This window comes from Musca domestica, unplaced genomic scaffold (genome assembly GCF_030504385.1).
Source record: "Musca domestica strain aabys unplaced genomic scaffold, Musca_domestica.polishedcontigs.V.1.1 167, whole genome shotgun sequence".
Classification (NCBI taxonomy): domain Eukaryota; kingdom Metazoa; phylum Arthropoda; class Insecta; order Diptera; family Muscidae; genus Musca; species Musca domestica.
In genome coordinates, this window is record NW_026712229.1 from 679,442 (window position 1) to 694,555 (window position 15,114).

Below are 15,114 nucleotides of genomic sequence, written 5' to 3' on the forward strand. Positions count from 1 at the left end.
TTGCCTTGCAAAAATAAAGCTGGGAATATATCAAAGACATAAAACTATAAAGACTGAACAAAATGCATATGGGCTTTAATGTTTTTATCAGGTAATAGATGGCAGGCGACATAACAGAAATGCATTGGAAATTTTAGAAAAATATGTTATTCCGATATCGCCGAAAAATGGCAATTACATAGAGACTAATAGCATAACTAGTAACACGTGGAACATAGCCACTCTTGAAGACAAAAAATAATAACAGTATTGAAGTAATATTACAGGGTTACCAATATAGTACAAATTACTCGTAACATATATTGCCATCCTTAGAAAAAAAAATAATTACAAATTGGGCCAAACAATATAATTATACATTTGGAGCTAGCGGCAAATTTTGAAATTTAAATTTTTGCTATAAAAAACTGATCGACATATTTTTGACAAAAATCCAATAGATTATGAAACTAGAGCTAAAAATGGAAGACTCGTGTATCGGCGTTTTAAAATTTTGCATTGCAAAGTAACCTAAAAAGAGGAGGCAAGTGCCCCCCTCTTGCACACTTTTAAAAATTTTCGGATTTGCATTCCTCGAAATCTGTGCGTTTTAGGTATGTAGTGTCTTTGGCAATATTGCAGATTGAAATAGGAAAAATATTTTGGTCAAAAATGTTAAACCTCAAGCGAGACATGAAAGGGCCCTTTTTGGTTATTTTTCAAAATATGGTTAAAAACTCACTTTAAATGAGATCTTAGCAACTCATAATATTCTACAAAATTATTTGTCATAAAATTCTACCATAAGCCCCGAAATACATCAAATGTCTAAATCTTTTTTAATCGCCGGGAGTTCATAAATATTATAAAACACATTTTAGGGTTAAGGCCGTACTTTATGCGAGTTTATGCAAAATTATCCTATAAAGCATCATTTTAGAAGGAAAAAGTTTAACACAAATTTATTTTCGTCAAATTCCAAAAAAAAAAAAAAAAAAAAAAAAAAAAAAAAAAAAAAAAATATATATATATTTATATATATATATATATATATATATATATATATATATATATATATATATATATATATATATAGATATATATAGATATATATATATATAGATATATATATATATATATATATACAGTGGTGGCCATATCATATGCAACTAAGATTCATCTACGTTAAAAGGCTATATAAATTTGTAAATTTCACAACGAAGTATATAAAGATGGGTTAATTATAGTCAATACGTTCTTACGATTTCAAATTATTATCAAAATGTGCAGCTTTTGTTTATATCTCTATGTTCACAGGTGTTTTGTTGACAAATATGAAATTTGGTGTGGTCAAAACATATGCAACTTTATATATTTGGTTTAAATAACGGCATTTTTACAATTTCCTTTGTTCTATTGTTCTTCTTATTATTAGCTAGAGACACTGCGTAAAGAGATTTAAAGCTACCTTCACATTTTTATTGCGTTGTTTTTTCACAAAGCTACAATAGAGTTTGGTCAAAAATGGCACGCGATAAATTTGGATTTGAGCTCAGACAACGAATTGTGACTGCGTATTCTTCTGGATTATCACAGAAATGTATTGCCGAGAAATATACCGTTCATAAAAGCTCCATATCGCGCATCATTAATAATTACAAAAAAATTCACAAGTCTCTGTTATACACCGTGGTGGTCGAAGTCGAAAAACAAGCGATCGGACGGACAAATTAATAATCAGACACGTGAAAAAAGACCCATTTATATCTTCCTCTAAGATAGTGGAAAGATTTCAGTTGCCAGTTTCTGCTCGCACCATCCGTAGAAGACTTTTACAAGCCTCCCTCTGCGCAAGACGTCCTGCAAAATAACCACTGATATCGAAGCGAAACCAGAAAAAGCGTTTGGAATTTGCTAAAGCTCATATAAATTGGACAGAGAGTAAATGGAGAACTATATTATTTAGTGATGAGTCCAAATTTAACATCATTGGTAGCGATGGCATGTGCTATGTAAGGCGACCAGAAGGAAAACGACTCGAAGCACGTTACTGTAAAAAAACGGTCAAGCATGGAGGGGGCAATATAATGGTGTGGGGTTGTTTTTCTGGTGCTGGAGTTGGCCCCCTACATAGAATTGTTGGTATTATGGATAGATTTATGTATAAAGACATATTGCAAAGGGTAATGCTCCCATTCGCAGAATATAATATGCCATTGCGGTGGGTCTTTCAACAGGACAACGACCCCAAACACGCTTCGAAGGTGGTCAAATCGTGGTTTGCCGATAATAGAGTTACGGCAATGGAATGGCCACCCCAATCCCCAGATTTAAACCCGACAGAGAACCTGTGGGAAATCGTAAACAAAAAAATTGATCGAGAAAATTGTACAAGTTTAGATGTTTTATTTTGCCGGCTGGAAGATGCCTGGAAATCAATCCCAAAAAGCGTCATTGACAATCTTATAGCGTCAATGCCTCGAAGATGTCAGGCTGTAATCGACAACAACGGATTTGCAACAAAATATTAACTTTATTTGCACTTTACTGAGCTCGATTTAATTAGTTGCATATGTTTTGGCCACTTCATAATAAGACTGAATATCTTTTTCTAATTTTTTTTTATAAATGAATTGAATATCTATGGAGTATATGTTTTTTCTTAAACTACAAGCAATAAAAAATAATATTTAAAAAAATAATTGCATAATTTTGTTTTCAGAAAAATTTTTCACGGTTTTTGGTAAAGGTTAGATTTCAGTTGCATATGATATGGCCACCACTGTATATATATCTATATATATATATATATACACTGGTGGCCAAAACTAAAGCAACTTAAATCGCAAAGACAACAAATGTCCTGTAACTTTTACAAAAATAAACAAATCGTAATTATTTTTCCAGTTTTAAATGAGGGGGTTAATTCACTTTTAAGAAACTAAAAATAAAAATACAAAAATAATTTTGAACGAAAAATAATATGTGGAAAACTAAAATGACCCAATTTTTGCTTGGTCAAAACTAAAGCAACTTTTGATTTTTTATTTTAAAATAATTAAATTTTGGCTAGTAGTCGATAGCATAACCATTATTTTTGATAGCAGCTGCACACCTACGAGGCATTGAATCTATAACACGCTCAATTTGATCCTTGGGTGTGCTTTCCCAGGCACCCCGAATTCTTTAGAAAATGTTGTGCTTATTTATTTCCGAATCTCTCTTGATCTTCCTATCTACGATACTCCAAAGGATTTCTAAGGAGTTTAGGTCAGGTGATTGTGCCGGCCATAACAAAACATGCATTTTTGACTCCCGCAACCAATATTTGACAAGTTTTGATACAAGTTTGGGAATTAGGCTATTTCAAAAAAATAAAAAATTTCCGTTAAAATCTTAAAAATACCGAATGTTGCCGTTATATTAGGGTCTATACGACGACGTGGCCTTGTAGCGCCAATTTTTGTCATAAGCCATTATGGCGGCTATACCAAAACGTGGACCTGTACAGAAAATTTTCTGTCCTAGGCTGTAGTATCCATTACGAACTTCAAATACCGAATTTAAAACTATTCCTGTGAATAATGTCGCTAAAACGTCTATATGAGGGCTATACGAAGACATGGAACTGCACAGACAATTTTCTGTCATAGGCTGTAGTATTCATTACGAACTTCAAACACTAAATTTGAAATAGATTATGTCTCTAAATATTTATGTCTCTAAATTCATGAAAATACCCAATATCGGGAGGTACCGTTATATGGGGGCTATACGAAGACGTGGACCTACATGGCTCATTTTCTGTCTTGTAGTAACCATTACGAACTTCAAATACAAAAATTGAAACAATTCCTGTAAATAATGCCTCTAAAATCAACAAAATACCGAATATCGGTGGGAAGAAGTGAACCTACATGGCCCATTTTCTGTTTTATGCTGTAGTATCTATTACGAACTTCAAATACCAAATTTGAAACAATTCCGGTAACTAATGACGCTAAAATTATCAGAATACCGAATATCTGGAGGTACCGTTACATGGGGGCTATACGAAGACGTGGATCTACATGACCCTTCAGAAGCTAGAGTGATTTCCACAGACGACAGACGGACGGACATTGATAAATCGACATAGAATTTTATGCTGAATAGGAATATGTATACTTTGTGGGGTGAAAAATGTATATTTACAAACGGAATGACAAACTTAATACACCCTCCATACTAGGATGGATGGTATAAAAATCTTATTGCTAGTGAAAAAGAAAATCGAATTTTAAATGGAACGATACGAATTTCAATTGAAATGTTTCGAATTTCATTTGAATTTCTTCTCTTACAGGGACCTAATTCGAGTTCTACAAAAATGTGTGATGAATACTTGTTTCAAGGAAGAACTGCGAAGCGAGCCTTCAAAATAATTTTATTTCATTTAAAATTGTCTTTGTTTGCGCCAATGCGGGGAAATATGCAAAGCTCAACCAAACAAAATAGAATAAAAACACAATAGGGGGGTTTTAGTTTTAAGAATAATGGCAAAGGCCGTATTTATTAATAATAATAATAAATAATAATAATTGGTAAGACAGATTACCTGATTTGCACAATAGCGGGGGAGCGCGACTTCGTATCGAGCGATAGAAGAGACGAGTGTCAACCAACGATCAAAACATGAAGGAAGGTGGAGGCTTTGGCGCCATTCGCCACTCGTTGAAATCTGTTTACATTTATGTTGACAGATCTAAACGAGGTTAATCATTTACAAATTAATTATGCGTTAACCCATTGTTAACGTTACAAACAAATAATTACCAATCTAAATTAAACATGCCGCCCACCTTGCAACATATTGAGATGTTGTAACTAAAATACAATAATAAATAAATTTTTTTCAACTTTTTTTTTTTTCATTCAATTTCAATTTAATTCATTTTTTTTTCTTTATTTCTCTTTTTTTTTTTTTTTTCAAAAAACATTGTGTAACACTATGTGTTACATATGCCCGACAATACCCACCCAAATATGGTGTAGTGGGCTATCGGCAACCCTGGCGTCGCTTGCACCCGATGAGTTACGACCCTGGCATAAACTTCCGGCCCGAGTACCAAGGCCACCCGACCAGGCCTATTAAAATCGGGATCTGCCAAAGGAAGACCTAAAAATGAGTCACGAATGCGCTCGGGGATTACCGCTGTAGGCGTAAGCGCATGGTCCAAATTGGTTACCACAGCCACAATTGAAATGGACTGACTCCGGTCATAGATCGAACTAACGGTCAGCCGACATATTTGGCTACCTTCGATTCTAGAAGTAGGGAGTCGAAGATTATGCACCAAAGAGGAACATATCTGACTCTGCCTACTACACGGGTCCAAAACCGCCCTCACAATAGTGGGTCGATCGGACGACATAATTTTGACTATCAAAGTCGGGGATAGGCAGATACCTGTTTGGAGGGACAACAAGCCGACCAATCCTATCTGCGAGGGGGGAGACGGACGACTATACGGACTGTTACGTGACCGATACCTATCGGTCCGCGGACGACGCTGACGATTATTAGTGGGTTTAACCACGGTCTTCGAATCTTCATGAAGGAGGGTGTGGTGTTCTTCATTGCATACGGCACATTTTCTTTTGCTTCGGCAGTCCCTAGCTTGGTGGGATTTAGATAAACACCGTATGCAGTCATTGTATTTTAGGACAATGCGACGTCGCATGTCAACATTCATAACCCGGAAGTCACTACATCTATCCAGCGGGTGCATGCGATCACAAAGGCGACATTTATGTGAGGCCGCAGATGAAACCTTATGGGTTTCGGACCTTAAATTATTTTCCGACTCCTCCAAATGAGGTGTGGCAACCGGAGCCGCAGATGGACCCGAAGATCCGGACTCGGTTTGTAATGTATCATTTTTGGGGGGTGAATCAAGAACCGGAGCCGCAGATGAATCCGTTGCTATGGATTCGGACTCGGTTTGCATCGGTTCAGCGAGGGCCGCAGATGAATCCGCTTTATCGGATTCGGACCCACGTTCTGAGATTTTTACAGCCGCGATCGGCTCAACAAGGGCTGCTTCCACTGCAGCTGACGACATTCCAGCTTGGGGATCGGTGGGCCGAGGTTCATTATAATCAAAACCGTCATCAACATTCAAAAGTTCTTCTTCCGAATAGATTTTCACCGACATACTATATAATGAGAAGAGAACAATATTATTCGTTTGCGGGAGTGTGGTCGGTCAAAACGACCAACTTTGTAATGGGCCGTCTTACAACGCCGTTTTCCGTTCGAACGTCCGCGACTCTAACATGACCGTCGGTGCCCGGAAAAACATTTTCTATACGCCCTAATTTCCACGACGTTGGGGGAAGCTGATCATGACGAACAACGACTAGATCGCCAATCGCCATTTCTCTTTGGGGAAATTTCCACTTATATCTCATATGCAACTGCTTGAGATATTCATCTTTCCACCTTAAACTAAACTGGTGGGCAAGGGCCTGAACTTTCCTAAACCGATTAATTAGACTTAATGGTTGCTCTGTGATGAGAGGTTCAGGCGGGGCTAACAAGGGGGCACCAATCAAGAAGTGACCTGGCGTCAATGCAACGATTTCTCCTGGATTATCCGACATTGGACACAACGGCCGAGAATTAAGACAAGCTTCGATCCTAGCCAATACCGTGGCTAATTCTTCAAACGTAAATTTTAAATTTCGAGATTGCTTCCGAAAATGTAACTTGAAGCTCTTGACTCCAGCTTCCCATAACCCTCCCATGTGAGGGGCACCAGCAGGTATAAAATGCCATGATAGTCCCTGGTCTGATAAAGACGAGGAGGCGGAGTCAGCGCTTTTTTGGAGGAAATCTTTAAAATTTCTTTGAAGTTCACGCGATGCTCCAACAAAATTTGTTCCATTATCCGAAAAAATGGAATGGGGACAACCACGTCGAGCAATAAATCTATGTAACGCAGCCAAAAAATTAGCAGTCGACAAATCGGACACTGCTTCCAAATGAATTGCCTTTGTAGAGAAACATACAAAGACACATACATAGCCCTTTGTTATTTTACAAGACCGACCTAGATACGATTTTACATCAAACGGACCTGCGAAATCCACACCAGTGTTTGTAAAAGGTCGATTAAGAGTTGTTCTCTCAGGGGGAAGGGCAGCCATAAATTGACTGCAAGCACGTTTCTTCAACAGAAGGCACACTTTACAGCGACGAACAACCAGCCGAACCAAACTTTTCATACGCGGAATCCAATATTCCAACCTCAAAGTTCGCATCATTAACTGGATATCACCATGGACAGATTTTTGGTGGGTATATTCTACCAACCGTAGAGCAAAGGCACTCCTATAGGGGACAATTATAGGATTACGTTCCGAAGGTGCAAGTGTGGGCGAATTTACCAGTCTACCATTCATTCGCATGACACCATTGTCATCTAGGAAAGGATTGAGAGGAGCCAACAAACTCTTACTATCTAACGCCTTCTTGTCTAACAGATTCTTATAATCGCTGACGAAATATATTTTTTGAGCCGTAATTGCACAATAATTACGTGCGTCAATAATCTCTGCCGAGGAAATGCGTCTAGTGGGATAGTAGTAATGGTTTCTATACCGGGGATGTGTTTGACGAATAAATCGAAACGCGTATACAATGAAGTGAAGAGCTCTACGCAAACAAGAAAAGTCTTCCAAAATCTCTTTAAATGTCGACGGAAAGAAAGCAAAGTGACATTTAACGGGTCGCATTTCCATTTCAGTACTAATCGGAGCCAGATCACGAATAGACCATTCCGATTTAGTTTTACCTAGCCAACTAGGACCGTTCCACCATAGGGGGGAGGCTGACAATTCTATCGGAGACAATCCTCGACTTCCTAAATCAGCAGGATTATCTTCAGATTTAACATGGTACCAATTATAATTGCCAACATTTTCTTGGATTCGACACACCCTATTGGCTACAAAGGTCGTCCAAGTAGAGGGGGTTCTCTTCAACCAGGCAAGAACTATAGTCGAATCTGTCCAACAATAAATTTGATTAAATTCCAGATCTATTTCCCGCACAATAGTTTTCAATAGGTCTGATGCTAAAACTGCTCCACAAAGTTCCAAGCGAGGAAGCGAAATTGATTTCAAAGGGGCAACTTTCGTTTTGCACGACAGCAAATTAACGAAGATTTTTCCATCGGGGGACTCGACACGTATATATACTACCCCCGCGTATGCCTTTTCCGAGGCATCGGAAAAGACATGAAGTTCAACAGAAAATCCTGGCACATATTGAACCCATCTAGGTATCCGAATCGAGTTAACATGCGGATATGTTTCGACAAAACTTCTCCATTCAGCCTCAGTAGCTGCCAGAAGTTGATCATCCCAACCAATGTTGTCCAGCCAAATCTTCTGCATTATCATTTTCGCCCTAACAATCACAGGGGCCAACCAACCGACAGGGTCAAACAATTTCGCGATTGCCGAAAGAACTTCCCTTTTAGTGAAGTGTTTATTGACAATAGGACTCACTTCGAAGAAGAAACAATCTAAACGCGCATTCCACCTAATACCCAGAGGTTTAGAACTACTAGCTTCTACAAACGATAAAAGCTGAGCATCTACCAAATGCTCAGGGGGGAAGCAATCCAAAATAGCTCTATTATTCGCTGTCCATTTTCGCAGCTCGAACTTTGCCGACGATAGTGCCCTAATCAACTGGTCCCTAGCTGCCAATGCAGTCTCGATGTCATGAGCTCCTGCCAAAACGTCATCAACGTACATACATTTTCGCAATATATGCGCCGCGAGGGGAAACTCTGACTCAGTATCATCGGCCAGTTGAAGAAGCGTTCTAATCGCTAAATATGGTGCACAATTTACACCGAACGTCACTGTCTGTAGTTCGTAATCTAGGACCTGTTTTGTTGTTGAATTCCGATACAAAATTCTCTGAAGGGGCGAATGCTTTGAATCTACACGAACTTGCCTATACATTTGAGTAATGTCCGAGTTAAACACGAATTTGAAGATACGCCAACGGAGGATCAAAAGAACTAAATCTTGTTGTAAAGTTGGGCCTACGTGCAATATGTCGTTAAGACTCTGCCCATTCGACGTTTTATTCGAGGCATTGAACACTACTCTAAGTTTCGTGGTCTGTTTTGCTAGGTTTATGACGGGGTGATGTGGTAGATAACACGAAAGGACATCCATAGAAGTATTTGCGGGTACCGGCCTCATGTGGTCAAGTTCCAAATATTCCGATAATACCTGGTCGTAAACTAGTTTTAATTCAGGCTTTTTCAATAGAGAACTCTCATTCCGATAATATTGTTTGAGGACGTTCGCTCGAGACTCTCCCAAATACCCGATAGCGCTAATCTCAGATTTAAGTGGCAGCGTAACTATATACCTACCCTCTGAGTCCCTACGAGTAGTCCGGGCGTAATTATCCTCACAAAAACGGTCCGATGGAGATAATATTTTGCGTTTAGGAGGCTCTTCGATTTCCCAGAATCGCAAAAGGGTCTGTTGGATTTTGTCTTCCTCTGCTACATCGACAGTAGTGGCAAATGTTCGAACTTGTGTGGCTGGGATAGGACCCGTAACAAGCCAACCAAATACAGTATTTTGAGCAAGCAATGCTCCAGACAAAATGGGACGACAACCATCTAACAATATTTTTGGATAAAGATCAGCACCTAACAGCAGATCGACGGGACGAGATTCAAAAAGGTTAACATCTGCCAAGCGAAGATCGGGAATTTGTGACCTTAAGTCGGAATTAACCACAAACGAGGGAAGATTTCCAGAAATGGCACGCAAAACTAAAACGTTGGTTTCCAATTTCAGAGAAGGGTCGAAAGGACTGCTAATTTGTAAACGACAAGCTTTATTAGCCGTGGCCGAGAGTGAACAACTAACTCCTGAAATTACAGCATTCGTAGAACGCGCAGGGAGCTTCAAACGAGTTTGGAGTCTCTCTGAAATGAAAGAGGACTCGGAAGCAGGATCTATTAACGCCCTGGCAGGAAATGAAACACCTAGATGAACAATATTCACCATTGCGGTACCTAAGAGTACAGCCTTGTTCTGCGCGGCGTGAAATACTTGTCGGGGCAAGCAACCGGCGGATGTGCCGGGCGCGCAATTTTCTGAATTAGGGGGGACAGTCGAAGGCGTAACACTCGAATTTTGGGGGGCATTGCTAGTAACGGTGGAAGTTCGATTTGAATTACTAGAGGTAATATCATTCCGATGCAACAACGTATGGTGGGACTTGTTACACTTCGAACACCGACGTTTGCTATCACAATTCTTAACTTCATGATCGTTCCTAAGACAGTTGATACAAAGATGATGACGTTTCATTACTTTGTATCGATCAGCGGGTGTGAAACTCTTAAAGCGGGGACAGTCATACAATTTATGACGTTGATTTTGACAAATTAAACAATTTGAACCTTTCGAAGCGCGGGGAGAACGCGGTGGCTCTGGAATTCTGATATTTGAATGATGCGCTTGAACTTTACTATTATTTGACCGCTTAGACTGATCTGTTGCACGCATATCATGGAGGCACATGAGCGTACGTATGCGCTCAGTGAGGAAGGCATCCAAGTCCTTCCAGGACGAAAGAGAAGATTTATCCTTAACACTCTGCTCCCAAAGAGTCTGAGTAATTTTTGGCAATCTCTGGAGACACAAAAATACTAATATCGGATCCCAATTTTCCGTATTGACATCATACACGGACATCGAAGACAGGCATCCATTGATACCACGTTGGATCGACTTTAATCCGGAACTAGTCTCACTATAGAGGACCGGAATATCAAACAAAATTTTCAATTGGTTATGAACCAGAAGCCGAGGGTTATCATAAGTTTCAACTAGAGCCTTCCACGCGAGCTCGAAACTACGATTAATTAAAGGGAACTTCGATACAATCTCGCGAGCTTCACCAGAAGTCTTTCTAACCAGATGACAAAGTTTTTCAACGTCGGTAAGACGACCATTAACAATATATATAGCCGTAAACAAATCCCTAAATGTTGGCCATGAGTGGAAATCACCTTCAAATATGTCCGTATCGCACGGCGGTAGGGCAAGGTTATGGACACAATCCAAATGAGAAACTTCCTCTGTAGTCCTAAAACTGGCACTATTATTTCTCACAATAGAGGAAAGCGGAGTTGGTATCTGCGAACGATTTTCGCGGGAAGCATGAGTCGAAGTACTCAAATTGTTGTCCGTAGCTTGCGAGTTTTGTATGGGCGACTTAGCTGAAGTCTCGCCCGGCGTTTCTATCAACGAAGCAACCGAACCACAAAGACTACCATTAATAGAGGAAGTACGATATTTTTTGAATTGCCCTAGCTTTCTATTAATTGCGGACTGGCAATCGACATAGATTTGAAATGACGAATTGTATTTCTGATCAACCGCATCGATAACTTCTTTCGTCGTCTCTACTGACGACATCATATAGTCACAGCACTTTTCAAATTTGTCCTGTGCTTGCGTCCAAAGTTTTTCTAATGCACTAAGATGAGACTGTAGCGCATGAATATCGAGCTGGTCATCACGCATCGTATTGAAACGAGCATTAAACTGGATGACCGCATCCGAAGTTCTAGTGAACATATCAATTGGGGTGAATGACATTGTGAATAAATTTCCCGAAATCTGTACTACAAAAAGCAAGAAGGGAACGACTAAAGCACGATTTGCTCAGATAATTTATACAAAATCCACGAATTACTGATTCTTCTTCGCACAATATACGAAGAAAACACAAAAGTTTATACAAAAACTCCAAAAGTTTCAAAAAATCAACCGAGTTTTTCCAAAGTTCAAGAAAAATACCGAAAAGCTTCCGAAAATCTAACAAAACCGCACTATAGGGCCAAAGAAATCGAAATTTTCCGAGAAATAAATGCCTTGAACCTCTCACACAATAGTGAAATATCAAAAAACCGGTCTAAAATCACCAAAATTGTAATCTCCGATGAGATATTTAGCAACCAAATGCAAATATACAATGAAAATATGTGAAAATGTTCAAATAAATAATAAAAATATCAAATATATATTCAAAGAAATATCAATATATAATAAAAATTGTTAAATTGTGTAATTTTCCAAAAAAAAAAAAACGTATTTTCGCGCACAAACAATTCAAAATATTCAAATTTTTATTATTTTCTACCGAAAATATTGAGATTTTATTATTTTTATTTCCACAGTTAACCTACTATTTAGGCAATCAAACTACCAAATGTAGCGTATTCTCAAAAAATAAATTTTAAAAAATAAAAATTTTATTTAAAATCTCCAAAGTAATTAAAATTTTGAAATTCCAAACGAAAAAAAATCAATTTTAACACTTTTTATTTAAAAAAGTCGTATTGACCGATCGTAGGGTGTACGCGTTATTAATTTTTCCAAAAACGTCGTTCTCTAACACCCAATTATCGTTCAATAATAATCAAAAATAAAATTTGAAAGATTTTAATATTTTATGTTGGTTCCGTTTATCGAGGTTCACCTGTAAAATATGTTAAGTTGCGTTTATCGAGGGTCACCTGTAACACAACAGACAATACCAAACGTATGTATGTATGCGTGTGTGTGTAAAGCGGCTGACCGACTAAGCACAAATGATGACCGCTAACGCGCAACAACAACAAACAAACCAACGTAATTGAAGTAAGTGTATTTTTGGGGGTGATTTGTGAATAATTTTTTAAATCTTAAAAATGCAATTTTGCAAAAAATTTAACAATTTTAAAATTTCAATTATACCAATCGATGGGGAATTTTATGCACATTAAAATGATACCCCACAACAATATTTTATTTTCAACAAAGATACCAAAAAATACACTTTTTCTTCAATTATTTTGATTTTTCTTTATTTTCAATTTGCCGTCGGCAAAACAATATTTGCTAACTAGACGGAGGGGACGGGGTAAGCGACGCGTTGTAAGACGGCCACAAGGAATATCAACGACGCGATTGTTGTTGTTTTTACACAATTTGTTTTTTCTTTTCTCTTCAAGAAAATTATTTATTTAAATTCACCGGCACTTTTTTCACTGTACGTACCTGATTGTTTTTGATAGAAACACGATGATGATGTTAAGGAGATGATGTGGTGGACTGTATAGATGGTGATGATGATGATATGCTTTGCAATTAGAAAAAAAAGAAGAAAACGATTACTTCTTTTACCAACAGCTCGTTCGTAATCCGGTACGAATGGACCAATGTTTGCGCCAATGCGGGGAAATATGCAAAGCTCAACCAAACAAAATAGAATAAAAACACAATAGGGGGGTTTTAGTTTTAAGAATAATGGCAAAGGCCGTATTTATTAATAATAATAATAAATAATAATAATTGGTAAGACAGATTACCTGATTTGCACAATAGCGGGGGAGCGCGACTTCGTATCGAGCGATAGAAGAGACGAGTGTCAACCAACGATCAAAACATGAAGGAAGGTGGAGGCTTTGGCGCCATTCGCCACTCGTTGAAATCTGTTTACATTTATGTTGACAGATCTAAACGAGGTTAATCATTTACAAATTAATTATGCGTTAACCCATTGTTAACGTTACAAACAAATAATTACCAATCTAAATTAAACAGTCTTGAAAGAGAAATCCAGACTCGGTTTAACTATTTTAAACAACTTCGACTGACGATCAACTGAACTCTCAACAGAAATGCATTTGATGCAGGGGTCACAGGTACGAATACCAATCGATGTTATTTGTGCAGAAAGGTTGAAAAGAATGGACCAATACTATCCATTTTGTAAAATGTTGAAATGTGAGTGATGATCCGGATATACTTTAATAAGCGTTTTTCTCATTCAAAAATTTGACCCCTTTAAGAGGGAGGTACCAGAAGGCTAAGACCAATATATACGATATTCACAACAGCTCTTATGTTAGTAAAAATGTTGAGTTGTGTGAAATTCAATGATAATCGGAAGCATATTTCGTATTTTAACCTATTCAAAATTTTCACCCTTTGTGGGGGAGATACCAGAAGGATTGGGCCGGTATATTTCATCTTCACACCAGATGTTGTGTTGATAAAAATATTAGAATGTGTGGAATTTGAAGACAATCGCATTCTTATTTCTCATTTGATTAGAGCTATAATTATTCCAAATTTAGACCTTTTTGTGGGGGAGATACCAAAAGGACTGGGCCGATATATTCCATTTTCACACTAAATCTTGTGTTGCTACAAATATTAGGATGTGTACAATTTGAAGAGAATCGGATGCGTGTTCCGCATTGTATGAGCGTTTTTTTATTTGAAATTTTGACCCGTTGTGGGGAATGTGCCAGTAGGAGTGGGCCGATATCTACAATATTCACAGCAAGTCTTATGTTAGTAAAAATATTGAGTTGTATGGAAATTATTTAAAATTTTGACTCGTTCTGAGGGAGGTACTAGAAGGCGCGGTCGATGTCTATGATATTTACAACAGATCTTCGTTAGTACAAATATTGATTTGTGTGAAATTTAAAGATAATCGAATGCAAATATCGTATTTTATGTGAGATAGAATCATTTAAAATGTTGTTCCTTTGTGGGGGAGATACCATAAGGAGTGGTCCTACCCGTTCTTCATACCAGATCTTGTGTTGGTAGAAATATTGAAAATTGCACAAAATCGAATGATCTTTGAAAATGTTGACCTTTTGTGGGGGAGGTACCAGAAGGAATGAACCGATGTTGCCTATCTCCGAAACAAATCCGGTAAATAATGTCGCTAAAATCATCAAAATATCGAATATCAGGGGGAACCGTTATGTGGGGGCTATGCGAAGACGTGGACCTGCGCCGACAATTTTCTGTCATAGGCTGTAGAATTAATTACGAACTTAAAATACCAAATTTGAAACCGTGACGTGGACCTACATGGCCTATTTCTGTTGTATGCTGTAATATCCGTTACGAACTTCAAGTACCAAATTTGAATTAATTCCGATAAATAATGTCGCTAAAATCATCAAACTACCGCATATCGGGAGGTACCGTTATATGGGGCTATACGAAGATGTGGGCCTACATGGCCCATTT

General features: G+C 38.0%; 1 protein-coding gene across 1 annotated transcript; it reads right to left on the bottom strand.

Annotated features, from left to right (window-relative positions):
- Nucleotides 1-4,936: 4,936 nt before the first annotated feature.
- LOC131801539 (uncharacterized) lies at nucleotides 4,937-13,654 on the bottom strand. The gene is made up of 3 exons (XM_059120307.1): nucleotides 13,428-13,654; nucleotides 13,117-13,198; nucleotides 4,937-6,177 (listed from the first exon to the last, which is right to left on the bottom strand). Exon 3 carries the CDS (start codon nucleotides 6,174-6,176, stop codon nucleotides 4,968-4,970), a length of 1,209 nt encoding a protein of 402 aa, XP_058976290.1. The 5' UTR covers nucleotide 6,177; nucleotides 13,117-13,198; nucleotides 13,428-13,654; the 3' UTR covers nucleotides 4,937-4,967.
- Nucleotides 13,655-15,114: the final 1,460 nt, after the last annotated feature.